The sequence below is a fragment of the Callithrix jacchus genome, chromosome 13, assembly GCF_049354715.1.
Source record: "Callithrix jacchus isolate 240 chromosome 13, calJac240_pri, whole genome shotgun sequence".
NCBI classification, from domain to species: Eukaryota; Metazoa; Chordata; class Mammalia; order Primates; family Cebidae; genus Callithrix; species Callithrix jacchus.
The window spans coordinates 39,670,334-39,683,805 of record NC_133514.1 but is presented as its reverse complement, the minus strand read 5'-3'; the positions used below and the strand labels follow the sequence as shown (position 1 = coordinate 39,683,805).

Genomic DNA, 13,472 nt, shown 5'->3' with positions numbered 1-13,472 from the left:
TTTTAATAAAACGTAAAAACAATTTCTCTTTGGCTAGCTATCCCTCCAACTTTTCATGTTTCACTTTAAACTCTGCAAATAAATTCGTAAGTGAATGAATACATGTTGACAAAAAGGTATTTGATTTTCATTGGTCCTTAAGTGCCTATAAACTTAGAAAATGATATAAACACTACCCAAACCTGGTATTTTTTTGGATTTCAAGAGCTTGAAAAGAACTAAGTGTCAATTAATTCTTTTTTCCTCATTTTGAGTGAGGGCAACAAAGTTCACTGACATACACGAATGTGATCTTGGCTTCACTGCTTCTCCCATGAGGCCTGTTTCCACTGTAAAAGGACTTCAGTTGGCTAGATTGGGGTTTTTCATGCTTTGACCATTAGCCACAGCAAGAAAGTCATTTTTTGTCATGACCAAGTACACATATATTCATTTATATCATTTATATCTGTCACAAATTTCATAAAGCAATACTTATGCTTATTTGCTGTTCACCAAAATGGCCCTGTGATCCACTATTTGTAAAAGTATGAAAAACATTGGTGGTCTTAAATTATTTGTTCTTTATTAAGAATAAAATTCTGTAAGATAGTAGCAAGGCGAATTTCTATCTTATTCTTTCCAATAATTCTCAGAAACAGATTTCTACTCTGTTTAGCATTCCGCAAATGGCAACCATCATCAGAGACTTCAGAAGATTCTCTCCTGGCGATTCAGAAACGCAGGGGTGAGAAATATGCCTTTTAGGGACTGTATAGGCTCACCGTCTTTTACAATGCAGTGAATAGCAAGAAAAGTGATAGTGCTCTGATTTGCCTAAGTGGATCTCCCACTAGTTGTAAAATGAAGCCTTAACTGTCCTCTTAATTTATCTTTTCCTGTAATACAACCCACAAAATTTCCTGCCCCATCTACGCCTTTAAAGCAGAGATTTGGCTTGGCCAGTATTTAAAAAGTTATTCCTGGTACTGCATTAAACCTAGAAGAAACCAAACATAGCAACTCATTGCTCTGCACTATTTACACAGTTCTACCTTACCCCATGTTCTTCAAGGAGTCAGAAAGCTTGGGTAAATTAGACACTTACGAACTGAAAAATGCCAGGGCAGACAACCAGTCTCTAAGCAAAACCAAGAAGCACCCAGCTAAAAACTTTGTTTGCACAGATGCAAAGGCAAGACATCTACATGAGAATCAATATCTGAATTCCAACGTTTTGTTTTTAGTTACACACCCAACCACATGCACAAAATGAGTGTAGAGAAAATGTCATGTTTTCTATTTTTAGGTTGAAATATGGGGCTCATAAAAGCAGGGCTGCCATAAATTTTCACATTCAGGGATACAACTTATAACTAGGAAAAGAACCACACCACACACACACACACACAAACACACACAAATTTAACAGTGGTAAACAGTTTTTATTCAGGCAATGAAACATGGAAAAAATATATTAGTAATCATTATAATAATTTGTGAGTATAACTTTTACAAATAGTTACGTGACATATAAAAAGGGAAATTACTGTGCATATAAAATTTATGTAGATGAATATTCCACACAACACAATCCTGATAGCAGTAGTCAATGCAGCGCTCATCCCTCCAGATGAGGGGCTCCTCACACACTTCATGGCACCCGTGGGGACACAGTGGAAGCAGATGTGCAATGAACATTTACTTGGCACATTAGTATAATGGGTATCTATTGGCAAACACACACTTGCTAACAGCAATACTGAAAAGTTTACTGCTACCTCAGATTTAAAAGAAAATGCCTGGATCTTATCCTGACGGCTGAGAAGGACCGAGACTGAGGCTGTGGTGTGGTCACCTACATGCTGCCCTGTATCTGGACTGAGGATGCTTTCAGAGTTCAAATTTGTATATGTCCATTTCAAAATTCTTCATAAATATAGAATTAGCAGTTAATGATGTGACCAAGAAATTACTGTTTTGAGTATTTCAGATACCACTGAAAGACAGAGGGGGAGGAAGTAGCATCCTGACAGTTCTAAAAGAAGGATTGATACAGGGAAGGTTCAGACCACATCTCAGCTCTGAGCCTAGCCTCCTCCATACAAGTTAAAGCATACACAGACCGCCACAGGCCAGCATTGCACACAACATCTCCATATTAGAACTATAACCAGAATATATATTTATATAATAGCTGTAACCATATTATAGTTAATAAAGTCATTCCTTAGGAATCTTGTTTGTCCAAATCTAACTGCATGCTAAGAGGCACAGAAATGGGATTGCATTTGGACAAAAAACGACGGAAAGTGCAATCTTTAGTCTCCAGGATACAAGCTCTGGCACTAGGGGGTGGGTCTTCCCCGGAGAATGCTGCTGCTGCTATTCTCTTCCAGAGGAGATCCTTTGAGAGGAGAGTCTGTTATATCGGTCTCTTTACTTTTACTCTATGGAGACTCAGGATTTAGTGGTAAATTGCTTTTTAAAAATAATTGGAATCTGGAGGCTAGTCAAACCTTTTTGGACAGATATCTCCTCGAAATACTTCTTTATTAAAGTATTTGAAGAAGATGACTTCTTAGACCTTTGGCTTGACATTCTGGGATTCCCAGACTATATTGTTCTTTCATAAGCAAATAATAATCTGTTTTCATTTAGATTCTTCAGAATAAATATATCTTTACTTTAAAGTCCCTTGCTTGAATCATGTAATCTTTCAACACAGAGTTTTTATCTTCCCAACAACAGGATAAAGTTAGAAATGCAAGTCAGAGAGCAAGCTCACAGTCACATGACTTCAAAGGGACAACAGTCAGAGACAGTTCATGAGGTGGCTACCAATTGTAATGAAAAACCAAAAGGAAGTTAAAAGGGGGCTTTAGAACTTTTACTCCACTAAAAAAGAATGTGCTGAATCACTTCCAGCTCAGCGTACACAGGCCTACCAAAGCTTGCTCTTAAAAACCGCTTTTGAGCTTTGAGTGACCATTGAGACCTTTGTTACCTTTATGGAAAATGAGTGTTCACTCCGGCTGCTTTTAGCAGCCCTGCTTTTAGCCCAGGAACATTTGGGGGCAGTTTACTCTCCCTGTTTATAATTAGAACAAACTCAGGGCTGTCTAATAAATATCTCAGTATTTGTGTGAGAGCTGTACAAAGTATGGGTAGGTTGAAAAGGGAAATTGTCTGGAAAGCAAATTCAACTTGAGCTATTCTCCAAAACGAAACATAAATCTTCCCTTAGATTCCATACCATTTGGGAAGGCTGCCAAATCCTTGGTTTTTCACCATCATGTGCTGCTGTACTTCCTAATTTGGGCTGAGTCTGAAGAAGCTAGAAACTGCATGATAAAACTGGGCTTCCCGGTATTTCCAGAGCAGTTTTACAGAACAAAAGGTTTGGGTAGGCGGCTGAAAGGAGATTCTCCAACCTTGGGAGCTCTGACTGTGACTATCTCTGCAGCCGCTGGGGAAATTGTTCAGTCGGCCTCCTCACTGTTGCATTCCCCAATTAAAATACTGCTGGATAAAGACTACCTACACTTTGGCAAAGTCAAAAGCTAACGAAATGGCTTTGGATCTGGAAACTCAACAGGATCACCTAATATTCCCAAATCACCATCTAAGCTGCAGCTGCCTTCTACTTTTTTTTTTTTTGAGACAGGATCTTGCTGTCTCTCAGGATGGAGTACAGTGAGTGACATGATCATGGCTCACTGCAGCCTTGACCTCCCAGGCTCAAGCGATCCTTCCACCTCAGCCTGCCAACTAGTTGGGACCACAGGCATGTGCCACCACGCCCAGCTAATTTTTATATTTTTGGTAGAGACGTGGGTTCACCATGTTGCCCAGGCAGATCTCAAACTCCTGGACTTAAGCAATCCTCCTGCCTCAGCCTTCCACAGTGTTGGGATTACGGGAGTGAGCCAGTGTGCCTGGCCCTTTTTCTCTTCTGTAACAGGGTTTATTATTGCCTATATAGTAGGTTATTTGGCTCTCATATGTATTGAGGCAAACTCTATACTATATTCTTACTCTCCAGAGTTTTAAAACTTTTTTATTTTTAAAGAAAAATAAACATACTTCTTTCTGCCCAATATATTCTCTTGATCTGTACAAGCTACATTTTAGTTCTCTTTGGAGAGGAGGCATCTGTTAAGTTAGAATGGGGGATATTTCCTTGTAGCAGTCATGGCTGAGAGGCCAGGGCAAGGATCACTTAACGAGGGTCCTTTGGTGCTCCCTGTCTCCCTGTGCATCAGCCTCATTCACTAGGGTCAGGTTCTTACGGGACCCCTCCACCAGTGTGCTAAGGAAGGACTGCCGTCATCTCTGTTTAACACAGAGCTACTTTCTTAAACCAATAAGCTTAAAAAGATGACTTTGAAATTTATAGTGGAGGACACTAAAGGCCTTCATACTTAAAACAGATCAATATAAAACAAGTAAACATGAAAACTCCAAAACACAGCAGCAAAAAGATTTAGCAATCAATGTTTCTTTCTGCAAAATGCAAAATTAACTTCTTTAGTTGTAGAGGACTAAAGAGGAAAGCAGTTATACCAAGGCAACACGTGCTCCTGGTACTATGACCACTAGGACAGCATTCATATTACACCACAGTGACTGCTTTCAACGCCCAAATGATTGTCAAACCACTTCTCAAACGACAGATAATTTCTGTTGTACTTTTTTATACAAAATGTTAAGACAATAGGCTTGAAAATATAGCCTAAGCACCAATTATGATAAATGCATATTGGTAAAACGTGACTTCTGGCTTTAAAAGACATTATTGACCTCCCTGGGGCTAAAGATTGCACCCATGTGAGTAACACACTGCTAAAGAAAAATTCATTTTTTAAGATCTATAGAGGTTCTCCACTAGGCACAATTCATTGCTGAAGTTGGATCATGCAACAGTTTTACGAGAAAAGTAGGAAAGCATACATATACGGAATATAGTGCATATCACCATAAAGACTTTCAGGGTATAAGATTAAGACAGGAGAGTGCTTTAAAACACTTGAATGGATTTGGGTTTCCCTATTCAAATAAAAGGGAATTCATTGGGATTTACATGGACAAATCCATGTTGGGGTTAATGACCCACCACTCTGAACTGAGTCCAGTAGGAACTTGAGGAATTTGGCTTTGTTAGTACAGACAGACCTTCTCCTCAAACTCCTCTTCCCATTATTCAAGCTGTCTTTGTTTAAAAATATCAAAACATACTGATTTTTGGAGTGTTTCACTTGACTTTCACTGTTCATTTTGTTAAAAAATTCTGTCGTAAGTTAGAAGGTATTTTTTGCTTTTTTTCTTTTCAACCTCTGAAGAACAATGCATCACTCTTGGGGGAAAAAAACCTCATTTCTTCACCTTATAATTGGTAATGGTGCTACAGTTACCTTTTAATTAAATAAGAGCTAAGCCTTTTACAAGTAGATTTTCTTCACATATTTGAAATAGAAAGATCTAAACTCCGTCTCAATAAAAAAAGAGAAATATAATGAAGACTAAATATCAACAAACAGAGGCAGAGGAAAGTAAATGACTCTAGGGCAGATTTGCCAAACCCTAGCTTGGAGGACTTCCATATTGCTGCTCTCCCAGAAAGCAGACACTACCTTCAGTCTGAGGACTAGCCCCAAAGGGGCCACACCCATTAAAGCTGATGAGTGCCTCAATACCAGGGCAACAAAACTTCACCGCAAATAGTCTTCTCCAGATGTGAAAACCCAAGTCTGTGGTCTTCGCATCTTTAACCCCCCAAATTCTTAAGTTAGCATTCTGAGTCAGGACTCTACATCAAAATAGGGTCTTACATCTAAGGAAATATGTTCTATAGAGAAGTTCTTACTTGACTATGCTTCAGAGAAAAGAGCAGCAGCATCTATAAATATACAAGTATGTGTGTGAGAGTGCATGTAATAAAAGGGCACCCAGAGCCCCTTCTTGTTTATAAACTGGAAGTAACATTAGGGCAAATTGCCTCCTTAAATAAAACCACTGATATTAAAAAAATTAAAAGATTAAATAAAAAGGTAACAAAAAAATCAGACAGGTGGTGAAGACCCAAAGAGGATTCACAAAGCCGCAAATTTAACACACTTGGGAAAGTAAAGATGACTTTAAAACAAACTAAACATAAAGAAATCACAAACCCAAACTCAGCAGCCTAAGGGAACCTTCAAACAGGGAACTGGGAGACTCCAGCACTGTCAGGTCACACTCATTTCTAGACTAGACAACCCTCTAGGGTTTCTTCCAGGGCTGTTGCATTGGCAGCAAAGCGAGACAGGCAGCAGTAGGCATGTGCTTTTTTTTTTTTTTTTTTTTTTTTTTTTAGTTTTTTCTCTGCAAAGGGGCAATTATTCCTGGATAAGGCAAGATAATTGTGGTCACAAGAGAAGCAGCCAAATGCAGATCTGCTGAGCTAACAGAGGGAGTCTCAGTCTGTTTTTCCCAGCTTTGCAATCAGCTCATCACAGATTTTTGTCAGTTCTTCGATTTCTTGGTTCTGAAAGACAAATGACAGGATTATGCAGGCCACTTTGTATTTTGAAGTAAAGGCAAATATAGCTAACTAGTTCCAAGTCTGGCTATACCCTACCCTAGATATCCGAATTCAGTAATTCTCAACTTTTCTACATCAGAGATACTTTAAAGAAAAAAAGGCTACACATCTTCTCCTCAAAAAATGTACTCATAAAATTATGCTTAAATTGAGTAAGGGGTGAGAATAGTCACCAGTCTTCTGAAACTTGTGAACCTCTTAGTTCCCCAATTTTCTTGTTATCAGAGAAATTATCTACAGTACTTGTCAAAAACACAAGTATCTGAGTCTCACTCAATCCATCAGCATCTCCAGGGATGCTGGAGTCTGAATCTCCCAGGGAATACTGTGCTAGGGGCTATCAGACCCTATGATAAAAACTTCCTGCTCTTGATGAATGGATGGCACAGGTATGAGTAGATAATTGGAAATGCAGTAAGGAAAACACACCGGACACATATAAAAATGGAAAGCTAAAAGTTGCTTAGTGAGAAATAGGAATTGTTGCTAATACCGGTTTTCACTTATCTAGAGCAGTTTCTCAACAGCAGCCCTGCTGATATTTTAGGATGGGGAAGTCTATTGTCCGGAGCTGTTTTGTGCACTGTAGGATGTTTAACAGCATCCCTGGCCTCCTGCAACTCCCACTGGTGACAACCAAACAAATCTATCTCCAGAAATTACCTAACACCTAACACCACCCGGAGGGCAAAACTGTCCCCAACTGTGAACCACTGACCTAAAGCAATGAAGGAGAAAGATGGCTTCATATTAATATATTGTGTAAAAAACAAAAAGAAAGAAAGGCAGTCTCATGACCCCAACTAGGAAGGAGCTCTGAACTGCAGTTAAAATGCAACTTCCTCTCTCCACTCTGGCTGTGGGTGATTTCCACATGAAGTGCTTGTGAATGTAATGGTTTGACTTGCTTGTTTCCACGTGGATCAGTTCAGAAAAGAACTGGACTGAAGTGTCTGAGTAGAAAGCCAAAGTCTCTTTCACCCAGATCTGTCATAAGCCAATCACTGCTGAGGAGGAAAAGCAAACGCCTCTGTGGCCACCCACACCAGGCCCCTTCTGTACCTTCTGCTGCAGGGCCCGTTCCAGGGACTCCACCTTCATCTGTTCTTTCCGGAGTCCAGCGTGGAGAGCTGCACTCTCAGCCTTTGCTTTTGTTCGAACCTGAGCAATCTCTTCATTGGCTCTGTTTATAGTGTTTGGGTGGAGTAAAGAGACAAAAAGCACAAGGTTAGTCACTGGTCAAAGCCAGTCAGGATACTACACTGACATCTGTGAGGCACAGGCCCCGCACAGATACCAAATAAATGACTGTGTGGTAAGAGAAAAAACAAAAATCAGTGACCTAAATAATTCCATTTTAATTTATAAAAATTCAATTTACAGACACTTCAAAATTTCTGTCTCACTAGCAAATGGTTTCTACAACAGTCTTAGAATTTTTTTAATCCAGTACAAAAGCGGACTAAATAATTATGGAGACGATCACAGCTAGAGTCAGGATACTAACCCTGATGTCTATGAGACACAGGCCTACCAGAAGTGAGTTTATTAATGAGATGCGAAAGGCCTTCTTAAAAGCCATAAATGTCAGTTGATGAACAGACAGTAAACTGATGAAAGGATGCTAAAGCCTCATTAGTAATCAGAGGCATATAAAATAAAACAATAAACTTTAAAAACTGATTGAATTGGCAAAAATTAACAATGATGTTTTATCCTGTGTGGGCTGAGATGCAAGGAGACAGGCAGACTCATGTGCCAATGGGTGGATGAAAACTGGCACAGCCTTTTAGAGGGCAATGCAGTAGTCACCAGGATAATTTAAAGTGTACACGCCCTCAAATGCAGCCATCTCACTTTCAGTTACCTATTCACAGAAATACTCCCACCTGGCACAACAGTGAGTGCACAGGACGATCACTGCAGTGTTAACTACAAACTGTCTAAATGCCATCAACAAATAAATGCTATAGTTCTATCACCTAATAAAAAGAATGAGATTCAGCTATATATTCTGACATGAAAAAATGGCCGTGATATGCTTGCTACTAAGGGAAAAAGGAAATTGTCTAATGTGACTCTAATATTGTAAATAGTTTTTACAGTTAAGGTTCAAAACCATAGTATTTATAAAGACACAAAGAAAAGACTAGAAGGATATACAATAAACCTATGTATAATACATAGAGGGATCTATATAACCTATGGAGAAGAACACATAAGAAGCCTAATTACAATACTATGGGAGTGGGAAGGGGACAGGGGAACTTTTGTTTCTACATATAGAAATTTAGACAGTAAAATGTATAAGTATGTATTACCTTTTAGTTAAAAAGTCAATTTGGAGGCTGGGCACGGTGGCTCACGCCTGTAACCCCAGAACTTTGTGAAACCAAGGTGGGCAGATCACTTGAGGTCAGGAGTTTGAGACCGTGCCCAATATGGTGAAACCCCGTCTCAACTAAAAATACAAAACTTAGCTGGGCTTGGTGGCAGGTGCCTATAATCCCAGCTACTGAGGAGGGTAAAGCAGGAGAATCACTTGAACCTGGAGGCAGAGGCTGCAGTGAGTCGACATTGTGCCACTGCACCCCAGCCTGGGCAACAGAGACTCTGTCTCAAAAAAAAAAAAAAAAACAAACAAAAAAATCAAGTGGGATACTACTCCCCAGGATAAACTCCAAATGTATTAGATTTAAGGATTAAAAAAATTAAGCCATAAAGTATAAGTAAAACATGAGAGAATATTTTCTACCCAGCATGGGGAAGATCTTAGTTACTATGACAAGGAATCCAGAAGTTGTGAAGGAAATGACTACCACATTTCACCACATCAAAGTAAATTTCTGAATATCAAAAAACACTATAGGCAGGGGCAAAAGACACATGATAAACTTGAAAAATTATTCAAAATTCTTATCACAAAGGGCTGGTGTCCCTAATATATAAAATATATAAACCGACAATAGGAAAATGGGCAAAGAATAGAGTCATTCTTAGTAAAGCAAATATATTAATAAATGAATGCTGAAATATATTCCATTTCATTCATAAGATAAATACAAATCAAAGTTACATTGATTAAAATAAATGCTCTGTTACTTGCCAAAAACAAACAAAGACCTATGTTGAAATATCATTTTCACCTATTAGATTTTCAGAAAATCAAAAAGTTTATCTATTGGCACAGCTGTAGAAAAAAAGAGATGCTCTCATATATTATACAGGGATATAAAATGATAAAAGTCTAACGGGGCCAATCTGACAACATTTATAATAATTATAAAATCATATATGCTTTGGCCTAGCAATTCCTTTTCTAACATACAGATCATAAAGATAACTCACAGGCATGCAAAATGATCACCTACCAGGTCACTTACTACAGCACTGTCTGGCAGCAAGACATTTTAATTAACTTTAATGTCTAACGGGAAGAGACTGTTAAATAAATGACACATTCCAACAATGGAATACCATGTGGCTATTAGAAAACAAAGTGGAAGCTCTTCTTGGACTGAGATGGAAAGATTTTCAAAATTATACTATGAAACAAAAACAGCAAAGTATGATATAATCATATAAAAAAGGAGAAAAAAATTATAATAGGAAGAAAAAACAGAAACCAACAACGATGATTACCTGGTGTAGAAAAAGGTGGGAACCCAGTGGAAGGGGGCAGGGGTAGAGATGGGTACTATATACCACTTTTGGTTTTTAATGTTTTAACAATGGGAAGAGGGTTTGAAAGGTGAGATAAAACACACACATACAAATACAACCTGGAGCTGCAAAACAGTGAATTTTCTTTCCTTTGTCAGTTTTCCCACAACATCATGAAAAGTAAAATCCAGAATTTATAAGCTCTTACTTGTCCAGTTTTTCTTCTGCATGGATTTTCAGGGCCTGGTATCGCTGCTCTTCTTGTTTAACTCTGGCTAAGTAATCCTGAGCACATTTCTTCAAGGCTTCTTCATTCTGTTCCAAAGCAAAAATTGAAAATAAACAGGTCATTTTGTTTCTTCTACTAGTAATCTACCATGAATCAGAGTTTTCCTTTTTTAAAGAATGGAAAAATCTAATTAATTCAGATATCTTTTAGTCATACTCTACAGTAACTTGAAATAGGTACATGTAATTCTGAGGAAATTCTACATAATGTCCTCATGTTAATTTTCTGTGTCATATAGTAAGGGTCAGTTATACCAATAGGCCTACTTTAGGAAGGCAGTTATTCAAAACTGAATGGCAATTTGACTTCCATACTTGATAAACTGGCCAGTTTCATTTTTCTTTTAATAGGAAAGTAAAGACATTTCATTGCTGTAATTGTGTCTTGTTGATATTGTAAAGGTAAATTAAATCAACAGGCCCATTTACACCTAAATTTGAAATATTATACTTAATGTCTTCTAGAATATGCAGCTTGAATTTTTCAGTGACATAGAATTCCTTTTAATCCCTTTTACTAATATGGAAAAGGTAAATTATCAGAAAGAACGTTTCCAGAATTCGCCTGAGGTCTGAGGGTTCAATGCTCTCTATGCCAAAGCCTGGGGCTTACTGGCTTGATGCAGGAGAGGAACAGCCAAGACATGCCACCAAGTGGACTGAATGCCTGAACAACCAAAGAAGGGAAAATGTGGAAAAAATCCAGCTTCACTGGAATAGAAGATACCAGGCCAGTAGACCCTGAGCCCCTATTTAGAAGGATACCCACACCTCTGGCATATGTATTTGATGACCGGTTACCAAGGAAATACAGTACTGAAAATATACCAGGAGACAGTGGAAAAAAACACACTACCTTCTTGAACCCTTCCAGAACGCCCTTCAGGTTCTCATATCTCCTGAAGAGATCAGAAAGGGACCTTTCCACAGAGTTAAGGTCGGCCAGGGCCTGTTCCTTCTCCATGGTCAGTTGCTGGAAGCTTTTCTGAGAGGTCATACTTGTCCTCTGTTCATCTTCTGGGAATCACAAGTCAAAAATAATGGCATGTTTATTCAACAAATAGAGACTCCCCAGAAGCCAAGCAGTGTTCTCAGTGGTAGGGACTCAGCCGGGGATGTGACCAAGTTCCCGCTCTCATGGCTTATATTCTATGGGGGAGATGGGTGGTGACAAGCGATGGGGAAAAAACAAGGCAGGGTGAGGGAAATGGGGGCAGGGGAGGGGGTTGTTATTGCACACAGAATAGCTGCTCTCAGAAGAGATTTGAGCAGAGACTGGACAGAAATGAGGGTATGAGTCACACAGCTACCTGGGAGGAGAATATTCCATAGAGAAGAACAGCTGTGGTAAGGCCCTGAGCTGGAAAGGCATTAGGTGATGTAGAGAGTAGAGAATATCATTTTGGTAATTCAGTGGAGAAAGGCCAGACTTTGGTTTAGGGAGTCAATCCTTATGATATGGATGAGAAGAGACTCTAAATTCAATGCAGGAGGATCAATCCCTGTTGTTTTGTAAAGGCACCATGGGGTCTGATGCAGAGAAACTAAAACCTGCACTAGAGTAAGAACCCTGCACTAAAACACAGGATGCTCCCAGCAGGTGTTAGTGATGTGGTCAGGCCACCAATGCTCACAGAATTCAAGGCCTGCCATCCTCTAAGATGAACCTAACTACAGTTGACCCTCATTATTCACCAAGTCTGTATTTCCAAATTCACCTACTTGCCAAAATTTATTTGTAATCCTAAAATCTATCCTCCTGGACTTACACGGTCATTTGTGGATGTGTGCAGAGTGGCAAAAACGCTTTAGTCATCTGATGTGTACACTCTCAGCTGACTGTGAACAAAGCAATACTCTGCCTTCCTGATTCATACTGCAAACAAGTGCTCTCCATGTGGTCTATTCAGGGCCATGTTTTTTGCATTTGTGTGCTTTTTGCTGGAGACCTCACTGTTCCGAGTGGCCTCCAAGGGCAGTGCTAAAGTGCTGTCTAGTGTTCCTAAGCACAAAAAGGTAGTGAGGTGCCTTAAAATACATACAGAACTCTGTTCAGACCTGAGCCAAAGTGCCATTGACTGTGAGTTCAATGTTAATGAATCAACCATATATATTAAATAAGGTGTCTTTAAACAGGAACGCACATAAGACAAGGCTATATATTGATCAATCGATGACAATGCTGGGGCCAGACACAGGATAACTCTGTCTTTCCCCTAGAAGCAGTGTTAAGTATCACTAATTCAGTGTTTGCAGCAATGTTATAAAACATATCTCCCATGAATAATGAGATCTGACTGTATTTAAGTGACAGACAAATAAAAGTTAGTGACATGGTCTGAAAATCATCCATGGATCTGGCTATGGTCTTATAGTTTATGCCACCCCCCCAACTCCAAATCTGTGTGTTGAAACCTAATCCCCAATGTGTATGTTCAGGATGAGAGTGGGCATGGAGGGGGATTCGGGAGGTGATTATGTCAGGATTAGTGTCCTTACAAAAGAGACCCCAGAGGGCTGGCCAGCCCCTTCTAAGAGGAATGGGCCCTCCCCAGACATCTCATCTGTGGGCACCTTGATCTTCTTTGTCTCCAGAGCTATGAGAAATGTTTGTTGTTGATAAGCTAGCTACCTTACAGTATTTTGTTATAGCAGCCTGAACAGACTAAGATAGATCCTATGGCTCATACCCTTGAAAAACAAAATGTTCTTCTTACCAATCATTTGAGCAATAGTCTTTTCATATTCAGCTACAATTTTCCTAAATGAGAAAAAAAAGAATTTATTACCTGAGAGAGGGTTTTCAGACAATGAAAGTTGGAGAAATGCTGCCCCAAACAATTAAACACATTAATGTATACTGACCATTTATGTAACCCATTTATCTCCATTGGGGTTCTCATTCTCTCTCTCTCTTTTTTTCACATTATACAAAATATACAAGGTCTTTCAGGGTTCA

General features: G+C 39.1%; 1 protein-coding gene across 24 annotated transcripts in view; it reads right to left on the bottom strand.

Moving 5' to 3' along the window:
• Nucleotides 1-1,403: 1,403 nt before the first annotated feature.
• Nucleotides 1,404-13,472, bottom strand: part of TACC1 (transforming acidic coiled-coil containing protein 1) — a 125,669-nt gene continuing 113,600 nt past the window's right edge. For all 24 annotated transcript variants that reach the window (XM_003734595.6, XM_078347526.1, XM_078347530.1 and 21 more), the window contains 5 exons: nucleotides 13,231-13,274; nucleotides 11,370-11,530; nucleotides 10,434-10,540; nucleotides 7,625-7,745; nucleotides 1,404-6,505 (listed from right to left, as the gene is read on the bottom strand). In XM_003734595.6, coding sequence (XP_003734643.2) covers nucleotides 6,437-6,505; nucleotides 7,625-7,745; nucleotides 10,434-10,540; nucleotides 11,370-11,530; nucleotides 13,231-13,274 — 502 coding nt within the window. In that variant the 3' untranslated portion in view covers nucleotides 1,404-6,436. The remainder of the gene's footprint in view (nucleotides 6,506-7,624; nucleotides 7,746-10,433; nucleotides 10,541-11,369; nucleotides 11,531-13,230; nucleotides 13,275-13,472) is intronic.